General features: G+C 46.1%; 1 protein-coding gene across 1 annotated transcript in view; it reads right to left on the bottom strand.

Annotated features, from left to right (window-relative positions):
* The window catches only part of Scube2 (signal peptide, CUB domain and EGF like domain containing 2), a 65,203-nt gene that overhangs the window by 45,061 nt on the left and 2,981 nt on the right, over positions 1 to 17,161 (bottom strand). Inside the window, exons 3-5 of the mRNA XM_059268989.1 lie at positions 11,218 to 11,343; positions 6,074 to 6,208; positions 572 to 697 (exon numbers count right to left, since the gene is read on the bottom strand). Of these exons, the coding sequence (XP_059124972.1) occupies positions 572 to 697; positions 6,074 to 6,208; positions 11,218 to 11,343 (387 nt within the window). The remainder of the gene's footprint in view (positions 1 to 571; positions 698 to 6,073; positions 6,209 to 11,217; positions 11,344 to 17,161) is intronic.

Raw genomic sequence — 17,161 nt, 5'->3', positions numbered from 1 at the left:
TCTACAGCCAAGTATCCAAGAATGACTTTAAACTCCTGATCCTCCTGCCTCCACCTTCAAAGTGCTGGGATCAAAGGAATGGGGCTTTAAAAAACATTCTTCAAATGTTATGACAAACAGTATTTAAGCAGTAAAATCTTAAAGACGTTTAATTTAAAAAGAGAAAAAAAAGAGCTGGGTGGTGGTGGCACATGCCTTTCATCCCAGCACTTGGGAGGCAGAGGCAGATGGATTTCTGTGAGTTCGAGGCCAGCCTAGTCTATAGAGTGAGTTCCAGGACAGCCAAGACTACACAAAGAAACCCTATCTCAAAAACAGGGGGAAAAGAAAAAAAAAAGAAGGAAAGAAAGAAAGAAAGAAAGAAGCTTTTTGGTCTGGTGTGAGTCCAAAGGGCACAGGCACCTGTTACTGAGTCTGGTGACCTGAGTTCAATCCCTAGAACCAGGTGGAAGGAAAGAATGACTCCTACAAGTTGCTCTTGTGTCCCTGAGTTGAGGCTATGCCTAATGGTTGTTCTTCTGACCTCAGGGTAGGCTGTCCCCACCTCAGCTGAGTGACAGTTCATACTTACAGATACAGTCTCTCTGGTTCTTAGCCAGCTCAAAACCAGGCCTGCATTCACAGGCAATGCTGCCCCTCGGGGCCTCCTTGCAGAGGTGACTGCAGCCATGATCCTTGTTCATGCAGCTCAGGCCCTCTGTAAAACAACAGCATGTAGCAGGTGACACTGGAAAGAGCCGCAAGGGAGGACAGTGGAGAAGGCCAGAGGCTTGCCCTCCTGGGTCTCTACTGCCCCCATATTTTATTGATTTTTATTTTTTGAGACAGAGTCTTGCTTTGTAGCCCAGGCCAGTCTTGAACTCCCTATGTAGTTCAGACTTACCAAAGACTCATTATGCTCCTGCCTCTACCTCCCAAGTACTGGGTTTGTAGGCCTGTGCCACCCCACATAGGCCCAGCCACACTGTTTTAAAGACTGTGTCTGGCTCATGAGATGGCTCAGTGGGCAAAAGACACCACCAAGCCTGACCTATTGGGTTTTATCCCTGAAATCTACACAGTAGGAGACCTTCACGCATGTGCAATGGCCTGTGGGTATACACAGGAGTATACACACACACACACACACACACACACACACACACACACACTAAACAAATAAAAAGAACATGTATTAAAATCAGGCTAGGACAATTAACAGAGACATGAAAGATTTCTTTTGTCACCTAAGAGATAGAATGCCTCAGTTTTCCTAAAGAAGAGAAGCTGAGGCTGGAGAGATGGCTCTGCTGTTAAGAGCACTGGCTGCTCTTCCAGAGGACCTGGGTTCAATTCCCAGCTTCCACAGGACGACCCATAGCCATCTCTAACTCCAGTTCCAGAGGATCCAGCATCATTTTCTGGCCTCTGTGGGCACCAGGCATGCACGTGGTCACTGACATACATGCAGGCAAAACACTCGTACACATAAAATAATCCTTTAAAAATAAAGAAAAGGAGCCCTCCCAATAAGCTGATGCCTTCATCCCAGAAAGCAGTATCCAAATTTTTATGTCTGTTATATATTTACATTCCTTCATCAGGAGTACACAGACAGCTGCCTAGAGGCCTCTCTTAAGTGACCCTCAACTTTCTCTCTTGGTCCCTCCCTCCACATGCTCGGAGCATCATGCCTCTCACAGATAGCACCATACAACAACCAAGAGAATTAGCGGAGAGAGGGGAGGATTTCGTGCATGTGGGCTGCTTTAGCTGCTGCATAATGAAGTTAGCTGTTCTGTAAGAGTCCCTCAGACCCGATCTGTGCTAATGGTGGTGGGAAAGAGGATATATCAGGGAGCTGTGATCCTTGGTGGTTTAACAAACATCTAAAGCAGAGGTTCTTTCTCAGCCTTTCTAATGCTGTGACCTTTTAATACAGTTCCTTATGTTGCGGTGACCCCACCACCACCACCATAGAATTATTTTCATTGCTACTTCATAACTACAATTTTGCTACTGTTGTGAATCGTAAGTATTTTTGGAGGTAGAGGTTTGTCAAGGGGGTTGCGGCCCATGGGTTGTGAATGGCTGATCTAAATGACGGTACGATGGCAGAAGAAGTGCGTGTGTGCGTTATCTGCGGCCTGCCTCGTTAGGAAACCAGTTTGCTGAGACCTTGCTGCCTAGGTACCAAAGCCAAGCATATGCTCAAGATGTCTTCTCGGTCAGGACCGTACTAGCAAGGATGTGCACACATGTTGTTTCTTAGCATTTGTGTGGTACAACTCAGAAACATCCCTGAGAGAAGGGTTTTGGTTCTCAGTGCTTAGAGAGCCCACGAGACTTTCTAATTCTAGACTTAGGAGGACTGTTTTAAACTTGAGTTCTGAAAGGTTTTATTCAGCTTCACTAGGACTGAACACTATTCTGTATTCTGCTCCTAAAGCCATAGCCAATAGACTCCAGTGAAGAGAGTCTCCTCTCTATGCCTGTGTGTCTGGGGAAGAGCTACTTCCAAAGACATTTCTATTTCAAAAGACCGCGCAGCAGTTAGGGTACCCTCTACTCTCTTGGGTCTGTCCAAAGACCACCTTGGTTTTCGTCTGACAGTTCTGAGCTGCATGCGCCCGCACACAATCTGCTGCATGCTGCTGGGATTCATCGCCCCTGCCAAGGGTTGCTGTCAAGTAGCACAGAAAGAGGTTTGCACTGGGCTGCTGCACAGCTCTCTCCGCTCTGGCTGGTCCTTTATGAAGATGTCATTCACGCCCCAGTACTGAAATGGCACAGGAGGTGAGAGCTGCCCATGGAGGGAGTGGCCTTCCCTCCCCCAAAAGACCCAGCAAGCCCTGCGTTTGTCTTTGGGTCAGTGGAGCATTTGAAGTCATTGAGTCAGGGTGATACTTGCAGGTAATTGTTAACAGTGCTCAAAATACGGTGGTAGGAACCCATGGAAAGTCTATCCCCAAACAACTTCCCTTCACCTTCTGGATATTTTACTCTGTTTATGGGCCTAAGCCATTTGCAAAGTGACCTTTGCTGCCCCAGAGCAGTTCATTTATACAAGAAATATTTTTTCTTAAGAACGACCAGAAGCCATCAGGATACACAGAGAAGCTGTCTCTGGTGTCCCCTTATAGCAAACTGGACCTGAAGTCTCCAGGAGGTGAGAACTATGCAGGTGGCTTTTCAAGAGGTGACCCCCAAAGCATTTCCCAGCACCCCAACTCAAAACACGGCCATGGCTAGAGGAGGCAGATGGATCTGGTTCAAACCAGGAAGGCCAGCCAGGGCCCTAACTCTCTTAAGACCTGATCTGGTAGTCATGTCTAAAGCTAAGGATTCACCAAAAGGGAAGATGCTCAGAAACCCTGGAGATACCCCAAACTTTTGCTCCCTGGTCAGGCTTCCACTTTAGGATATTTCTGGAAACTTAGAATAAGGAGCCAGCCTAGTCTACAGAGCGAGATTAGGACAGCCAGGGCAACACAGAGAAACCTTGTCTTGAAAAAAAAAACACAATAATAATTATTATTATTATAAAAATAAGGATATTATTTGAGAATGTGACAGAAAATATTATATAAAATGAGAAATATGCATAGTCTTCCTTATGGCCCCGACGTCTCTCAGCAGCTTGGCCAGGACATCAGTACACTGTCCAAATACGCTCAGAGCAGACAAGACAAAAGACAAATGCTCATTTTGAGAGCCTGAGCACCGCTGAATAGGAACAAAGGCGGGCTGAGGGTGATGTTTCTCTCCAGCCTACCCTTCATTACATGGGTGAAAACACACGTTCTCTTTATCACAGCTTTGGGCTTTCTAAAGATTTTTAACAAAAATGCAGTAGCTTGAGTTTCCATCAAAATCAGTTCTCTTTATTGGAAAATAGTTCTCCTTATTGGAAAATACTTAGTAAATTATTATTTTAAAAAAAAAAACAGTATCAATAGAAAATACTTGCCTGTGACGTTAACTTTCTTTTACCCACTTTCCATCGTGAATTTTAGAGTCTGTCTGAATACAGTCTCCAAGAGGATCCTGTATACATGAAGGAGGAAGTCCTAAGATTTTTTTAGAAGTCGTTTAGTTGAAGAATGAAATCCTAGGGAGGAAGGGGGTCGCCATTGCAAACCGCTATAACCTGCTGGCTCACCCTGGCAGGAATTTGCCCAGCAGTCAGGTTGACACAACAGAAAATCAGAGCGCTTCCAGACCACAAAGGCAATACTTGGATTTGGGTTTTAGTTCCAGACATCTATGTTCGTGTTAAGTACTCATCAGGGGATCCAAGAATGTCTGAATTGTGGAAGGGTTAGAATTCTAATACAGCTCGCAGAACGAACTGCCTTGGTGTTTACCTCTGCTCTGAGAAACCTGGTTCTCAAATCAGTCTAGGGGCTGGTAGCAGGGGAGAGGAGGCTGAGCCAGGGGTCTGGAACACAGTGTAAGCAGGAGACCAGGAGCCCTGCGAGCTGCTGTGGGTGGGCGGAGTCTATCCTGGGGGTAGAGGCAATGGCTTTTCCAGCAGCGGGTCATTGCCTCCCTCCCCAGCCACCAGAGGGGAAAGTCAGAGCAACTTCCTGGAAGCAGCGTTGAGCAACTGAAAGGCGAGGTGCTCTGAGATTCCTTAAATGAGTCCCATCTTCTTCTGACTTCCTGTGAAACGTCATTCAAGGCCACCAGCATCCAGAGACCCCAGCAGGAAGAAGGAAGCCATGGGCACCCTTCAAGGGCCACGGCTAACATGAGAAGAAATCCGAACAGTGTCTCTGACTCTCTCCCCACATGAGCACTGAGAACGAGTAGACTAGGGTGACAACAGCCATCAACCTTCCCCCAACGCTTCTCTGACAAGCATTCTAGTCGGGTGTAACCTCATGCACCATTCTTAGAAAATGGGGCAAAATCATCTTCCATGAAGAAACCCGTGAAAAGTCCACTAAAGCCACGATAAACAGTGAATGTATGAATCTGTAATTAAATAATGGAAAGAACTTTTAAAGAGACTTCACTCTTTTTTGTTTGTTTGTTTGTTTTTTGTTTTGTTTTGTTTTTCAAGACAGGGTTTCTCTGTGTAGCTTTGCGCCTTTCCTGGGACTCACTTGGTAGCCCAGGCTGGCCTCGAACTCACAGAGATCCGCCTGGCTCTGCCTCCCGAGTGCTGGGATTAAAGGCGTGCGCCACCAACGCCCGGCGAGACTTCACTCTTAAGATGTGGGAATCCGTAAGCATCATATGCTAAAACAAGTTGTCTAATATTTGGGCTCCTAAATCTAAAAACAGTCAGATGCAACAGCAGAGAAATGCAGCCACTAAGATGTGCCATTGGCTTAAGAAGAAGCAGCAGAGAATAAACAGATGACATTCAGTTAAAAATAACTGATTGGCCACTTGCTCTTAATGCTCTCCCTCCCAAGACTCCGTCAAAGTCATAGGAATTTAAAAACAGTACTAATAAAAGACATAAGCTCCAAGCAGCGAGTATGGGGGGGGGGGGGGGTGCGTCAGAGAGTGGTAATAGCCGAATGGGTGAGAGGAAGGGAACATAGAGGGCCTCCAGTCCAGAGAGGGAGTCTCACCCCTCTCCCACCCCTCACACCCCCACAGAGCCCTAGACATGTAGAATACAAGAAACTCAAAACTCAGGGAAGGGCCAGATGTGGCTTGAGGCTGCAGAGGCTAGTCCTGGGGGAGGATGCAGCTCCCACCCCTGCCCCCACTCCCAGCTCAGAGCAAGGGGCAGGCTTGCACTGGTACTGTGGTTTGCAGCATCCTTTTGAAAAACTTGGCAAATAATACACCTTATTTCTCCAGAACCATGTACTGATGTTTGAAATGCACTCTATTTAGAGATTAGGATCAGAGGGTGTGAAAGTTTGCAGGGACCTCAGAGCTCCCACAGACTGCCACGTTGCTAGGTGATGAAGATGAAGGTAACAGAGCTTGCCATGTCTCTCTAGCAGTGCATTCTGGACTTGTCCCCAGCCTCCAAAACTTCCCAGCACTCTGCTTCCCTGATTGTGTATGACTGGGAGTGGGGACTCTGAGAAGACCCTGCCTCCCACCCTCAGCCAGACTAAGGTACCTTCTGAGCGGTGAATGCAAGTGTGCTGATTGTCACTCAAAAAGAACCCTTCTTTGCAGCGACACTCATAGCTCCCCACGACATTGATGCAGGTGTGTTGGCAGCCACCATTGTTCTCCAGGCATTCGTCCACATCTGGAGGGAGAGATGGATCAAGGGTCACTTTCACGGCTGTTTCAAAAACCCCACCCAGCCAGGGAGCTCAGGGATTCCTGCTAAGAGACTCCCTCTTGTCCCTGTTTTGCAGAAACTCTCAGAAAGCTACAGCCAAAGGAGGCTATGGTTGATTTACCCAGCCCTGGTGGGTCCATGGGTCTGAGGCTCACCTAGACAAGCCCCTGAGACAATGAAAGCCATGGAACATCTTCACTTTCTAAAGCACAGTGCTAGATGGGCAAGATAATGCTTAGCTTCCTGAGAATGCCTTCAGGAGAGACAAAGACAATGTACAATGGGTCCTTAGATAAGAGGAAGGGTGGGACAGGAGAGAGCAGGTAGGTGGCACGTGATTGTGTGCTATCAGCATGGCCTTTATGGGAAGAGCTGATAAGGGGCGGCCCTTAGGATTCCTTCAGTTATAAACCTGGAGAAAAGAGATTTCAGGCTGTAGTGCCAGAGCCCTCCCCTTGCACAGAGGCTGGGAAGCTCTGAGTATATTGGATAGCAGTGAGTCATTCCATTTGGCTGGAGCCTGGGAGACGTGGAGAGAAGTCACAGGAGATACATTCAGGAAGATAGATTAAGGTCACAGTGCTGCTGGGTCTTAAATATCAAGAAACTTCTGTTTTACTTAGGAGGCAGTTGGGAAGCACTGGAGTGGGGCGACACAGTCAGGCCCCCTCACTGGGAAATCTAAGGCAGCAGTAGGGGTAGAGGGGGAAATGGAAAGCCTAGGGTCTGGCACACGTGTGTACCCAAGACCGCCCAAGCCAGTACTGTGGGAGGAAACAGAGCAGAGCAGCTGCCCTTGGGAAGCTGGAGAGACAGACATAGAAAACTGCTGGGTAGACAAGATGCCCCCAGGAGGGTGTCACTTTTTCAATGCTCCCTAGAGGACAGGATGGAGGTTTCTAGAAAGACGGACACTGGTCTCAAAGACAGGGTTGCTCCCTTCCCCTAAGGTAGAAAGAGACATCGTAACACGCTGAAGTGCGAGCGCCCAGCAGCATGAGGGAGCAGAGGGATAGCGGGCAGAGAACACTGTGGGGTGGTGTGAACACAGCTTTGAATGGCACAAGGCATGTGGAGAATTCTGGACAGTGCCAGGGGCTGGGAAGATGCAGAGGAGTCACCAGGAGTCCCCAGAACCTGGGAAGGCCCTGTCAGAAAGAAGTAAGGCTCCCTTGACCTGTTACTGCAACTCACCCCTTAGGGAACCCTCCTTCCACTACGGCTGAGACCCTGGCACAGCTGCACTGAGCCACTGGATTGCCTCCTCAGTACTCTCTGTGGGTCCCCACTACGTGTGCACTCCCGGTAGACACAGATTTTTGTGATATAATATAATATAATATAATATAATATAATATAATATAATATAATATAATATAGCATTCATTTGTAGAGACTGGACATAATGCCATGTCAATGGATCAGCAACAAACAACAGAGCTCAGATGACCAGAGCCAAGAAGAAAACTTTCAAAAGTACCTCAGATATCACAAAGGCTCAAGAAAAAAAAAGCTGATTTAAAAACAAAAAAACCCTTCTCCAGCTTAATACGTCACGTGCCTATCACTGAGTCCTGGGTGTATCTGTAACCAGAAAACTCACATTTAAATGTCTGTTATCTGGTTTCAAGCTTCAGATCTCACAGGCATGGGTCCTCCTACACTACCGGGCAACGTTCTCCTAAACTGATGGGACTGCGGCCATCCCCTGAAGCCTAACAAACTTGCCCTGTCTATGCCAAAGGGTGAAGGAAGCACATTCCAGAACAGAAGCCCGTGCTGGGACACCTGGCCTAGGCATTCTGCAGTGAGGGCTCATGGTGAACCGGAGAGGGCTATCTCCCTGGCATGCCTGAAGGTGAGCTCTCCTGAGCCACAACAGCCCACCCCAATTCCATGTGTCACTTACTACGTGTTCTCTCCAAACAATCAACAGTGTGGTGTGCAGCTGGGTGACACTGAGATGGAATAAATACAGTGTGTGTTCAGATGACAAGTCCAGGTCCAGGAGCTAGTGGGCATCTTCAGACTGCCTTGTAGCAGCCCCCAGATGCCTGGCTACGTCCTCCAGAGACATCAATGAAGCTGGACTCTGCGAGGCCCAGGCAGTAGTGCCTGTTAAACCTCTCAGAAGAACCGCTGCTACAAAGCCAAATAGCCGTGACATAATTTGCCGTACACAGAACTGAGTCAGGTGGGGGGCTGCAGGGAAGAGTTGTATTGTTTCCCATGTCTTTGCTTCCCAGACTACGGCGCTGAGGGCCTCGGAGCTGGAGGTTGTGTCAGAGCTGAGAGGTGTTTGCGCTCTGCATGCTGCCTGGTATATTTGTAGCTAATGTGTTTAGGGGGCTGGCCACAGGGAAAGAGTCACCCCAGAAAACACAGGAACCTGCAACTCCAGACATATCTGGGCTTTGAGCTCTTTCTTGCCACAAAGCATTTGGTCACAACATGCGTGGGCCTAAAGAAGTCCTTCTGGGTGCTGGTCCTACTCCTCCAAGTGGACAGCATTCACTTGTGTCTTTCTTCCTCCTCCCTCTCTTCTTGCTTCTCCTCCTTCTCTTCTTCTTTAAGATAGGGTCTCATGTAGCCCAGGCTGGCCTCAGACTCACTATGTAGCTAAGGATAACCTTGAACTCCTGATCCTCCTGCCTCTGCCTCCAGAATCCTGAGATTACAGATGTGCACCACTCTATCTGTTTTATGGGGTGCTGGAAATTGAACCCAGGGATTTGTGCAGGCTAATTAAACTTCTACCAAAGGGCTGGAGAAATGGCTCAGAGGTTGAGAGCACTGGCTGCTCTTCCAGAGGACCATGGTTCAATTCCCAGCATCCACATGGCAGCTGTCTATAACTCCTGTTCTGACAACCTCACATAGACATACATACAGGCAAAATACCAATGCACATAAAACTTTAAAAATTAAAAAGGAAGTTCTCTAAACTGAGCTATATCCCCAGTCCTCTACTACCTTCCCTTAAGGAATCTTTAGCCTTTGCATACAGGCTCAGTGGACACCTGGGGTCTCTACAAAGTAGATGTTTGTCAGAACCCATGAAGAGACCCCAGGTAGGTGACAAGGACATTCTGCTGAGCCATCTGTTATTGGCTAAGGCAAGACTCTAGGCCTGGAAATCTGTGGGCATGCTTGTGTTCAGAAAGCCCCACTCAGCCTTGGCTGACATTGTTAGGCCTTGGATTGTTCAGCCTGTTGCTCCAGGGAGCTCCCACCCCACAGTGATGACCAGGTCAGCCATCAGATACCAACCCTCAAAATGACACTTTTGGCAAACCAAAAGGGAAATCTTCCTCCGAAGATAGAAAACAAACTAACAATAACAACAGAACCCTAGCATGTATGTTATCCCACAAATTGAATTGTCCTAATTTTAAACTCATTGTGACTTATTTCTGCTCTCAGGGCTCTCTCTCAATGTATTCTTTTGAGGTGCTGCCTGCTTAGGAGGAGTTTTTACTCCCCTAACCACCCACAATGTCTGACTGACAGCTGCAGGCTCGGAAGCCCACGTGGCCTATACACCCAAAGCCTGGCCTCTCTCATGGGCACAGACAAGAAAGGCCCACACCAGGTAATACTGAAATCTCATATCAGGGCTGAATCCCAAACGGAACATTCTCCTTCTCTCCCACACTCCAGAGCCCAACCTTTCAAACACAGTTCAGCCTGGACTTAGAGAGAGAGGAAGGGATGTCCGTGTGGGTGTCTGCATGTGTGTATGTGTGTGAGGTCAGAGCTCAATGTCAAGTGTCTTCCTCAGGTGCTCTCCAACTTATATTTTTGAGTCAAGGTCTCTCACTGGACATGGAGCTCATTAACTGGGCTGGGCCATCTGGTCAATGAGCTCCAGGGATCTGCCTGACTCTGCCTTCCCAGTGCCAGGATTGCAAGTATGCTCAGCTTTTATATGGATGCTGGGGATCTGAACTCAAGTCCTCAAACTCCCACAGCAGGAACTTTGCCAATTGTGCCAACTCCCTGGCACTTCTAGGGCTCTTTAAGCTAAACTCAAGACATTTGATCAGGTGACCATTCCTACCACACCATAAAAGAAGGTCTGAATATCTGTCCCCCAGAGACAGAGCCTGGGTCAAGTTGCACCTTAGTTGGCGTGCAGGTCAGTCCCAGGAAGGGTCATCAGCATAATGCCCTCCTGCAGAGCTGATAGTGTGAGCCTAGCAAAGTGAAACACCGCCTGGTGTGCAACATCATCCCAGACACGCAACCTCAGCCCCACCCACTGGGACCTCTAGGTTTTGACCTAGTGCTCACATGCAGAACTGGTGGGAACACTCTGCACTCTTCACTTTAGGGGGAAGTGCCAGTGAGCTATTTCTGCTTTGTGCAAGTCATGGAGGATGCTCACAGAAAGCTTCTGTCTTTCAAGAAGGAAAATAAAAGCATGGGGATCTTCCTGGCTGTGACCCAAAACATATCTGAGACAAGAATAAAGACACAGTACTTAAAGTTGGGATAGTTAGGATCCTTTCAACGGAACACCTAAGGTGTAAACAGCAGGAAGTCAATGTCAGAAAATCAATAAACAGTGATGGCAATGTCCACCCATCTCCTTGGACTGAGGCAATTTACCTACCCAGTTTTCTGTCACATAGACTAATGTCTAAGGGACCAAAACCCACATTTCCCTGATCCTTTGATCCCTCTTTGTCTTTTTAAAATATGTATTCAGGGTCTCATGTAGCCCAGGCTGGCCTCAAGCTTGCTATGTAGCTAAGGATGATCTTGAATTATTGATCTTCCTGCCTCTATCTCCTGAGTACTAGGATCACAGACATGCATCATCATGCCTGGTTTTGCAGCACTGGAAATGGAACGCAGGGCTTTGTGCACGCTGGGCAAGCACTCTGCTGACTGAAATGTATCTCAGGTAAGTTTTCAGAAAGAAAGGGGATAGGGAGAGGAAAACTGCCATGGTCAAATGTTTTCCTTACCAAGACAGTTATGACCGTCGTGAGCCAACATGAAGCCATCGAAACAGGTGCAGCGATAGTTGCCTGGAATGTTTAAACAGTCGTGGACACAGCCCCCATTGAGTTCATTGTCACATTCATCCACGTCTGGAAAGTAAAACAGAAGTGAGCCAGTGCTTGCTGTTTCCTTGGGAGACATATGTATGCATTTACCTACTAGCCAGCCATTTCACTTCTTACAATCCACCCAAATAGAGAAATAAACAAGCACTAATCATTCATTGTTTACTGTTTGAAGTTACAAAATACTAGAAGCAACCCAAAAGTTCATATTAGGAGAGCAGTTTAATGGATGTGGTATGTGCTGGCTGACACACAACTAGAGTTATCTGGAAGGAGGGAATCTTAATTGAGAAAAATTGAGATCATCTGTAAGGAATTTTCTTAATTAGTGATTGGTAGGGGAGGGCCCAGCCCATTGTCGGTGGTGCCACCGCTGGGCTGGTGGTCCTGGGTTCCGTAAGAAAGCAGGCTGCGCAAGCCATATTGAGCAAGCCGGTAAGCAGCACCCCTCCATGGCCTCTGCATCAGCTCCTGCCTCCAGGTTCCTGACCTGATTGAGTTCCTCTTCTGACTTCCTTCAGTGATGGACTATGATACGGAAGTGTAAGCAAACAAACCCTTTACTCCCCAAATACTTTTGGTCAATGTGTTTCATCACAGCAATAGAAACCCTAAGTCATAGTACATTCACTTGATATAGTACTATGTCGCTCTTAAAGAGAATGAAGATGGTCTCTATGAAATGACTTGAAATAATTAATAGACTATACTATTAAATGAAAAAAAACCAAACTGCAAAAGAATGCCTAGAATATGTTAAATTCAAGACAACAGCAAAACACACATGCATACAAAAATTCAATACACATAAATTTCTGTGGGAATGAAGAGACTCAGAAGAGCTAACACTGTTTGGAAACATCCAGAGGAACTTACTAGAAAGCTGTCCTTAAGACAGCAGCCTGAGGATAAGGAGATCATGGAACAGAACTAAGAGTGTAGAACCGAACACAGAGACCCACAGCCAGACACTATGTGGAGGATGACAGACCTTGGACCACTCAGCCCTAAGCGGGATGTCTCCATCAAATCCCTTCCCTCAGGGCTTGGGGAACCCTGCAGAAGAGGAGGCAGAAAGAGGGGATGGAGGACACCAAGGAAACAAGACCCTCTAAATCAACAGGATCGACACACACATGCTCTCACAGACACTGAGATGGGTCTGCACCAGATGGGGTGCTAGAGCTGAAAGGAGATGTGGACACATTTCCCATCCCTAACCTGATGCTATCTCCAATTGATAACCATTTGTAAATGAAAATTTAGTTTCCTCAAGGGAATCTCACTAGGGAAACAAACCACTCTTAAGGGTAGGCTGCATGCCTAGCAGTAGATGGCCAACAGAAAATGAACTCAAGGCATCCTTGGAGATTCCTTGTCTCATAATGTCATGAAAGGGCTTTTTTAAAAAAAAAAAAAAAAAAAAACAAAAACAAAACAAAAAAACCTTTATCTTCTCTCTCTCTCTCTCTCTCTCTCTCTTCCCCCCCCCTACTCCCCGTGAAGGTCCTTTGAGTATATATCATGGCTTCCGGTTTTGTGTTTTATGGGCTTCCTGAGTGTGGGAATGAGTGGGTCTCTGCATCTGTATCTGTTTCTTGTGCCTTCTCTTGGGCTCTTTTCTTCTGCTTGTTCTGTCCTATTCCGCCATGTTCATTCTTATTTTATTTTACTGTTGTCCCTCAAAAAGCCTGTTTGTTTTCTAATGAGGGACAGAGAGGGAGTGGATTCAGATGGGAGGTAAGGAGGAACTGGGAGGAATAGAGGGAGGGGAAACTGTAATCAGGATTATTGTGTGAGAGAAAACTCCATTTTCATAAAAGGGGAAAGACAGGAGGTCACAAGCTTGAAGCCAGCATGGGCTGCAAGGCGAGTCTGAGGACAGCCTGGTTCATATAGCAAGACTCTGTCTCAAGAACAAACAAAGCTCATGGTAGATGTGTACAAGAGGCTACTTATTCACTGACAAAAAGGAATGAAGTGTGGATACAGACTACAGCATGACACTGTTTCAAAAGCAGCAGTCTGAGAGAAATAATCCAAATACAAGGAGTTCATCCAGGAAGGGTACTGGAAATAGGTTGCTGGTTAGCTGCAGCTGAGACTGTGAGGTACAGGAAGTAGATTATTGGTTAGTTGTTGCTGGGGCGGGGCTGGGAATGAAGTGTGCACAGTGGATCTTCCTGAGAAAGTAAAATATTTGAAAATTCTGTACGTATGGCTGCACAACTCAATTTATTACAAACCTTTGATTTGTATATAGAAAACTGGTGAAATTTATGGTATATACATGATGTATCTGAAAAGTTGTTAATAACAAGAAAATAGACAACCAGGTGGTGGTGGTGCACGCCTTTAATCCTGCTCTTGAGAGGCAGAGGCAGGCGGATCTCTGTGAGTTCGAGGCCAGCCTGGGCTACAGAGCAAGTTCCAGGACAGGTACTAAGACTATACAGAGAAACCCTGTCTCAGAAAAAAGAAAGAAAGAAAAGAAAAGAGGCATATATTTACTTATTTGTATAAAAGACATAAAGGAAGAATGAACAGGAAACTCCAGGAGTGAGGAGAGGGGTAGAAAGAGAAGTCATGGGACAGGTGAGGGAACAGGAAGGCACAGCATCTGTTTGAGGGCACCAATTTGGTACAGCTTTGACTCTTAGAAATGCCGTGACGTTTCATTTATGTTCATAATATAAACAAATAACCAGGAGGTGCAGGGATCAGGAGGGATATGAATAGATAAGTGAGATACACACAGAAACAAAGAAACAAATATATTATGAGTTAAAACATAACCAGAACACATCAGTAAAGTACTAACCTAGATAACTGAAAAGCAATCCCTGACTGGGTGTCATAAAAGCATGAACTGCTGTGTGTTGTACTCTAGTTAATAAATACTGTGGCTAGTGAAACTCACAAGGGCATGCATCAGTAATCCTGCAAATATGTATCTGCTAGGGTTGAGCAAAGGTAAATACATCACAACGGTAAGAGCTGGATTTCTTTCTGTGGGGAGAAAAAGCCACAAGCAAAGAAGGATGGAGTGACATGGTACTAATACAGAGTTCAAAATGCCAGTGCTACCCATAGTTTTTAATACATATGCAGAAGAATAAGAGCAAAGAATAGATAAGCCAGGTGAGGTGATGTATGCCTGTAATCCCAACACTGGCAGGCAGATAGGTGGATCTCTAGAAGTTTAAGCCCAGCCTGGTCTACACAGCAAGTTTCAGGACAGCCAGGACTATATAATAGAGAGACTCTGTCTCAGAAAAACACAACAGTTAAATGAATAAGCAGCACATATGCCTAGACTTCCTAGCTGGTGCACTGAGGAACCCCAGGAACAATGGTACCCTTGAGAATGCCATGTGCTCAGGTCCTGGGTTCTGTATACTCTTACCCTTTTCCGTCAAAGGGACCAGAGCTCACTGTGGGAAGTGGCTGATCCCAGGGCAAGCAGAAAACATAAGGGAGGTGTGGAGGAGCTTACAATACAAAATATTAAGGAATTCAAAAAAAGAAAAGGGTGTAAAAAAAAATGGCACAGACAACAGTGAGCAGGAGCATCCAATGGCTGGAGCTGGAACAACATGAAAATAAATGTTATAAAGCCAATATGCAAAAGTATACATACAGTGAAATAGATGAAGGAATGGATAAGTGAGCAAGAAAGGCAGATCTTCCTTAAAGAACCCCAGTTTAGAGACACATAAGGGGGTTCGCGGCAAAGTTTCAAGGAGGTGCACACCACAGTGATAACTGCTACAGACAGGATCCACAGTCAGATGTTAACTAACATCAGTGAACAAAGACTTGAGGGGCAAGTAGGATATTGGCTCCCCCAAATATGCTTCCGCTATAAATGGGGGAGGGAGTAGTAAATTTACAGCAGGCACCATTTTTTTGTTTTGTTTTTTGAGACAGGGTTTCTCTGTGTAGCCCTGGCTGTCCCAGAACTCACACTGTAGACCAGGTTGGCCTTGAACTCAGAGATCCACCCACTTTTGCCTCCTGCATGTTGTGATTAAAGGGATGCACCACTATGCCCAGCTCACCAGACACCATCTTAAACCAGGGGATCATGATTAGCATCACCTGAATGGGACATAGTGAGAATAACTATCGATGATGTGGTTCTGTGGTTCACTGGAAAGGTAACTGTGGTATTTCTGTGACAGTCTTACTGAAATGCCACCAGATCATATTATGAGAAGACAAACATTTCCTTCTGGCTTATCTTAAATTCAGTGTATAGCCAAGGCAATCCTCCTGTCTCAGTCACCATGCCAAGCTCTATGAGTTCTTTACCTCTAAATAAAAGGCAAATGAACATAACAGTGTTCATCAGAATGTCAGTGTTGGTCCTGGAGAGATGACTTAGCAGTTAAGAGCACTTGCTGCTCTTGCAGAGGACCCAGGTTCAGTTCTCAGCACCCACATCAGGCAGCTCACAATTACCTGTCACTCCAGAGGATCAGACACCCCTTTCAAGCCTCCATGGGCTCTTGCATATGTGTGGTTCAGCTACATATAAAATAAATAAATCTTTTTTAAAGTATTGATGTCAGGGCTGGAGATATAGCTCAGTTGGAAGAGTGCTGGCCTAGCATGAATGAGACTCTGAGTTCAACCTCCAATATTACATAAGCTAGGGGTGGTGTCCAATGCCTGTAATCCCAGAACTTAGGAGGTGGAGGCAGGATGGTCAGGAATTTGAGGCATCATCTCTTCAGCTACACAGAACGTTCGAGGCCAGCCTGAGCTACACGAGACCCTATCTCAAAAAAAGTTGATGTGCGAGACAAAGAAAGACTAAGAGCTGGGGAAACAAGAGACACAGATGCTGGCTCTGTGGGTCGGGACTTAGAGTTGGATTCGGAGCAGAACCAGAGCATCAGGGGAATCTGATGAACTCCGAATGGTGTTTGCAGTTTGTTTGTTTGCCTTAATGACATCGTGCCATTGTTAATTTCTTGGTTTGGGTGACCATACTGTGCTTTTGTAAGCTGGCAGCATCGGGCTAAGATGAGCGAAAAGCACCCAGGAGCCTTGCATGGTTTGGCAACCTTTCTGGCCTAAAAGTATTTCTAAGTGAAAAGTTCTCTTAAAAAGAAAAAAAAATTTTAGAAAAGGAATAGAAAGATAGGGGCTGGAGAGGTGTCTCGGCAGTTAAAATGTGTGCTGCATTTATAAAAGATGAGAGTTCAGTTTCCAGCACTGGGTTTAACAACTGCCTGTAACTCCAGCTCCAGAGGATGTGACACCTCCAGCCTCTAAGAACACCTGCCCTCACAGAAACACTCCTATATACAGACACATGTAAGCACATGATTAAAAAATGTAAATAAGTAGGGGGCTGGAGAGATGGCTCAGTGGTCAAGAGCACTGGCTGCTCTCCCAGAGGTCCTGGGTTCATTTCCCAGCACCCACATGGTGGCTTATACCTGTCTATAACTGTAGTCCTATAGGATCCCGTATCTTCTTCTGGATAGACACACACATACATAAAATAAGATGCAGATATACATGTAGACAAAGCACACACATATATATAATAAAATAAATAAGTAAATCTTTTATAAATATAAATAAATAAACAAATACAGCTGGGTGTGTAGATGTAACCAACCTTCTTATTAAATAAGAAACACAGAACCAATGCAAAGAAGAAAGCCAAGAGGTCAGAGCTAAGAGCTAAAACCTTACCCTTCCTCCTGCAGTGGACCTACCTCTCCGAACCAGAGCTACCCCTGTGTTAAAGTCTTTATATAGAGTTCCTGTTCTGCCTTCTCATTGGTTGTAAACCCAACCACATGACCGCCTCGTCACGGCCTGT

This window comes from Peromyscus eremicus, chromosome 1 (assembly GCF_949786415.1).
Source record: "Peromyscus eremicus chromosome 1, PerEre_H2_v1, whole genome shotgun sequence".
Lineage (NCBI taxonomy): Eukaryota > Metazoa > Chordata > Mammalia > Rodentia > Cricetidae > Peromyscus > Peromyscus eremicus.
This window is presented reverse-complemented; position numbering and strand designations above follow the sequence as displayed.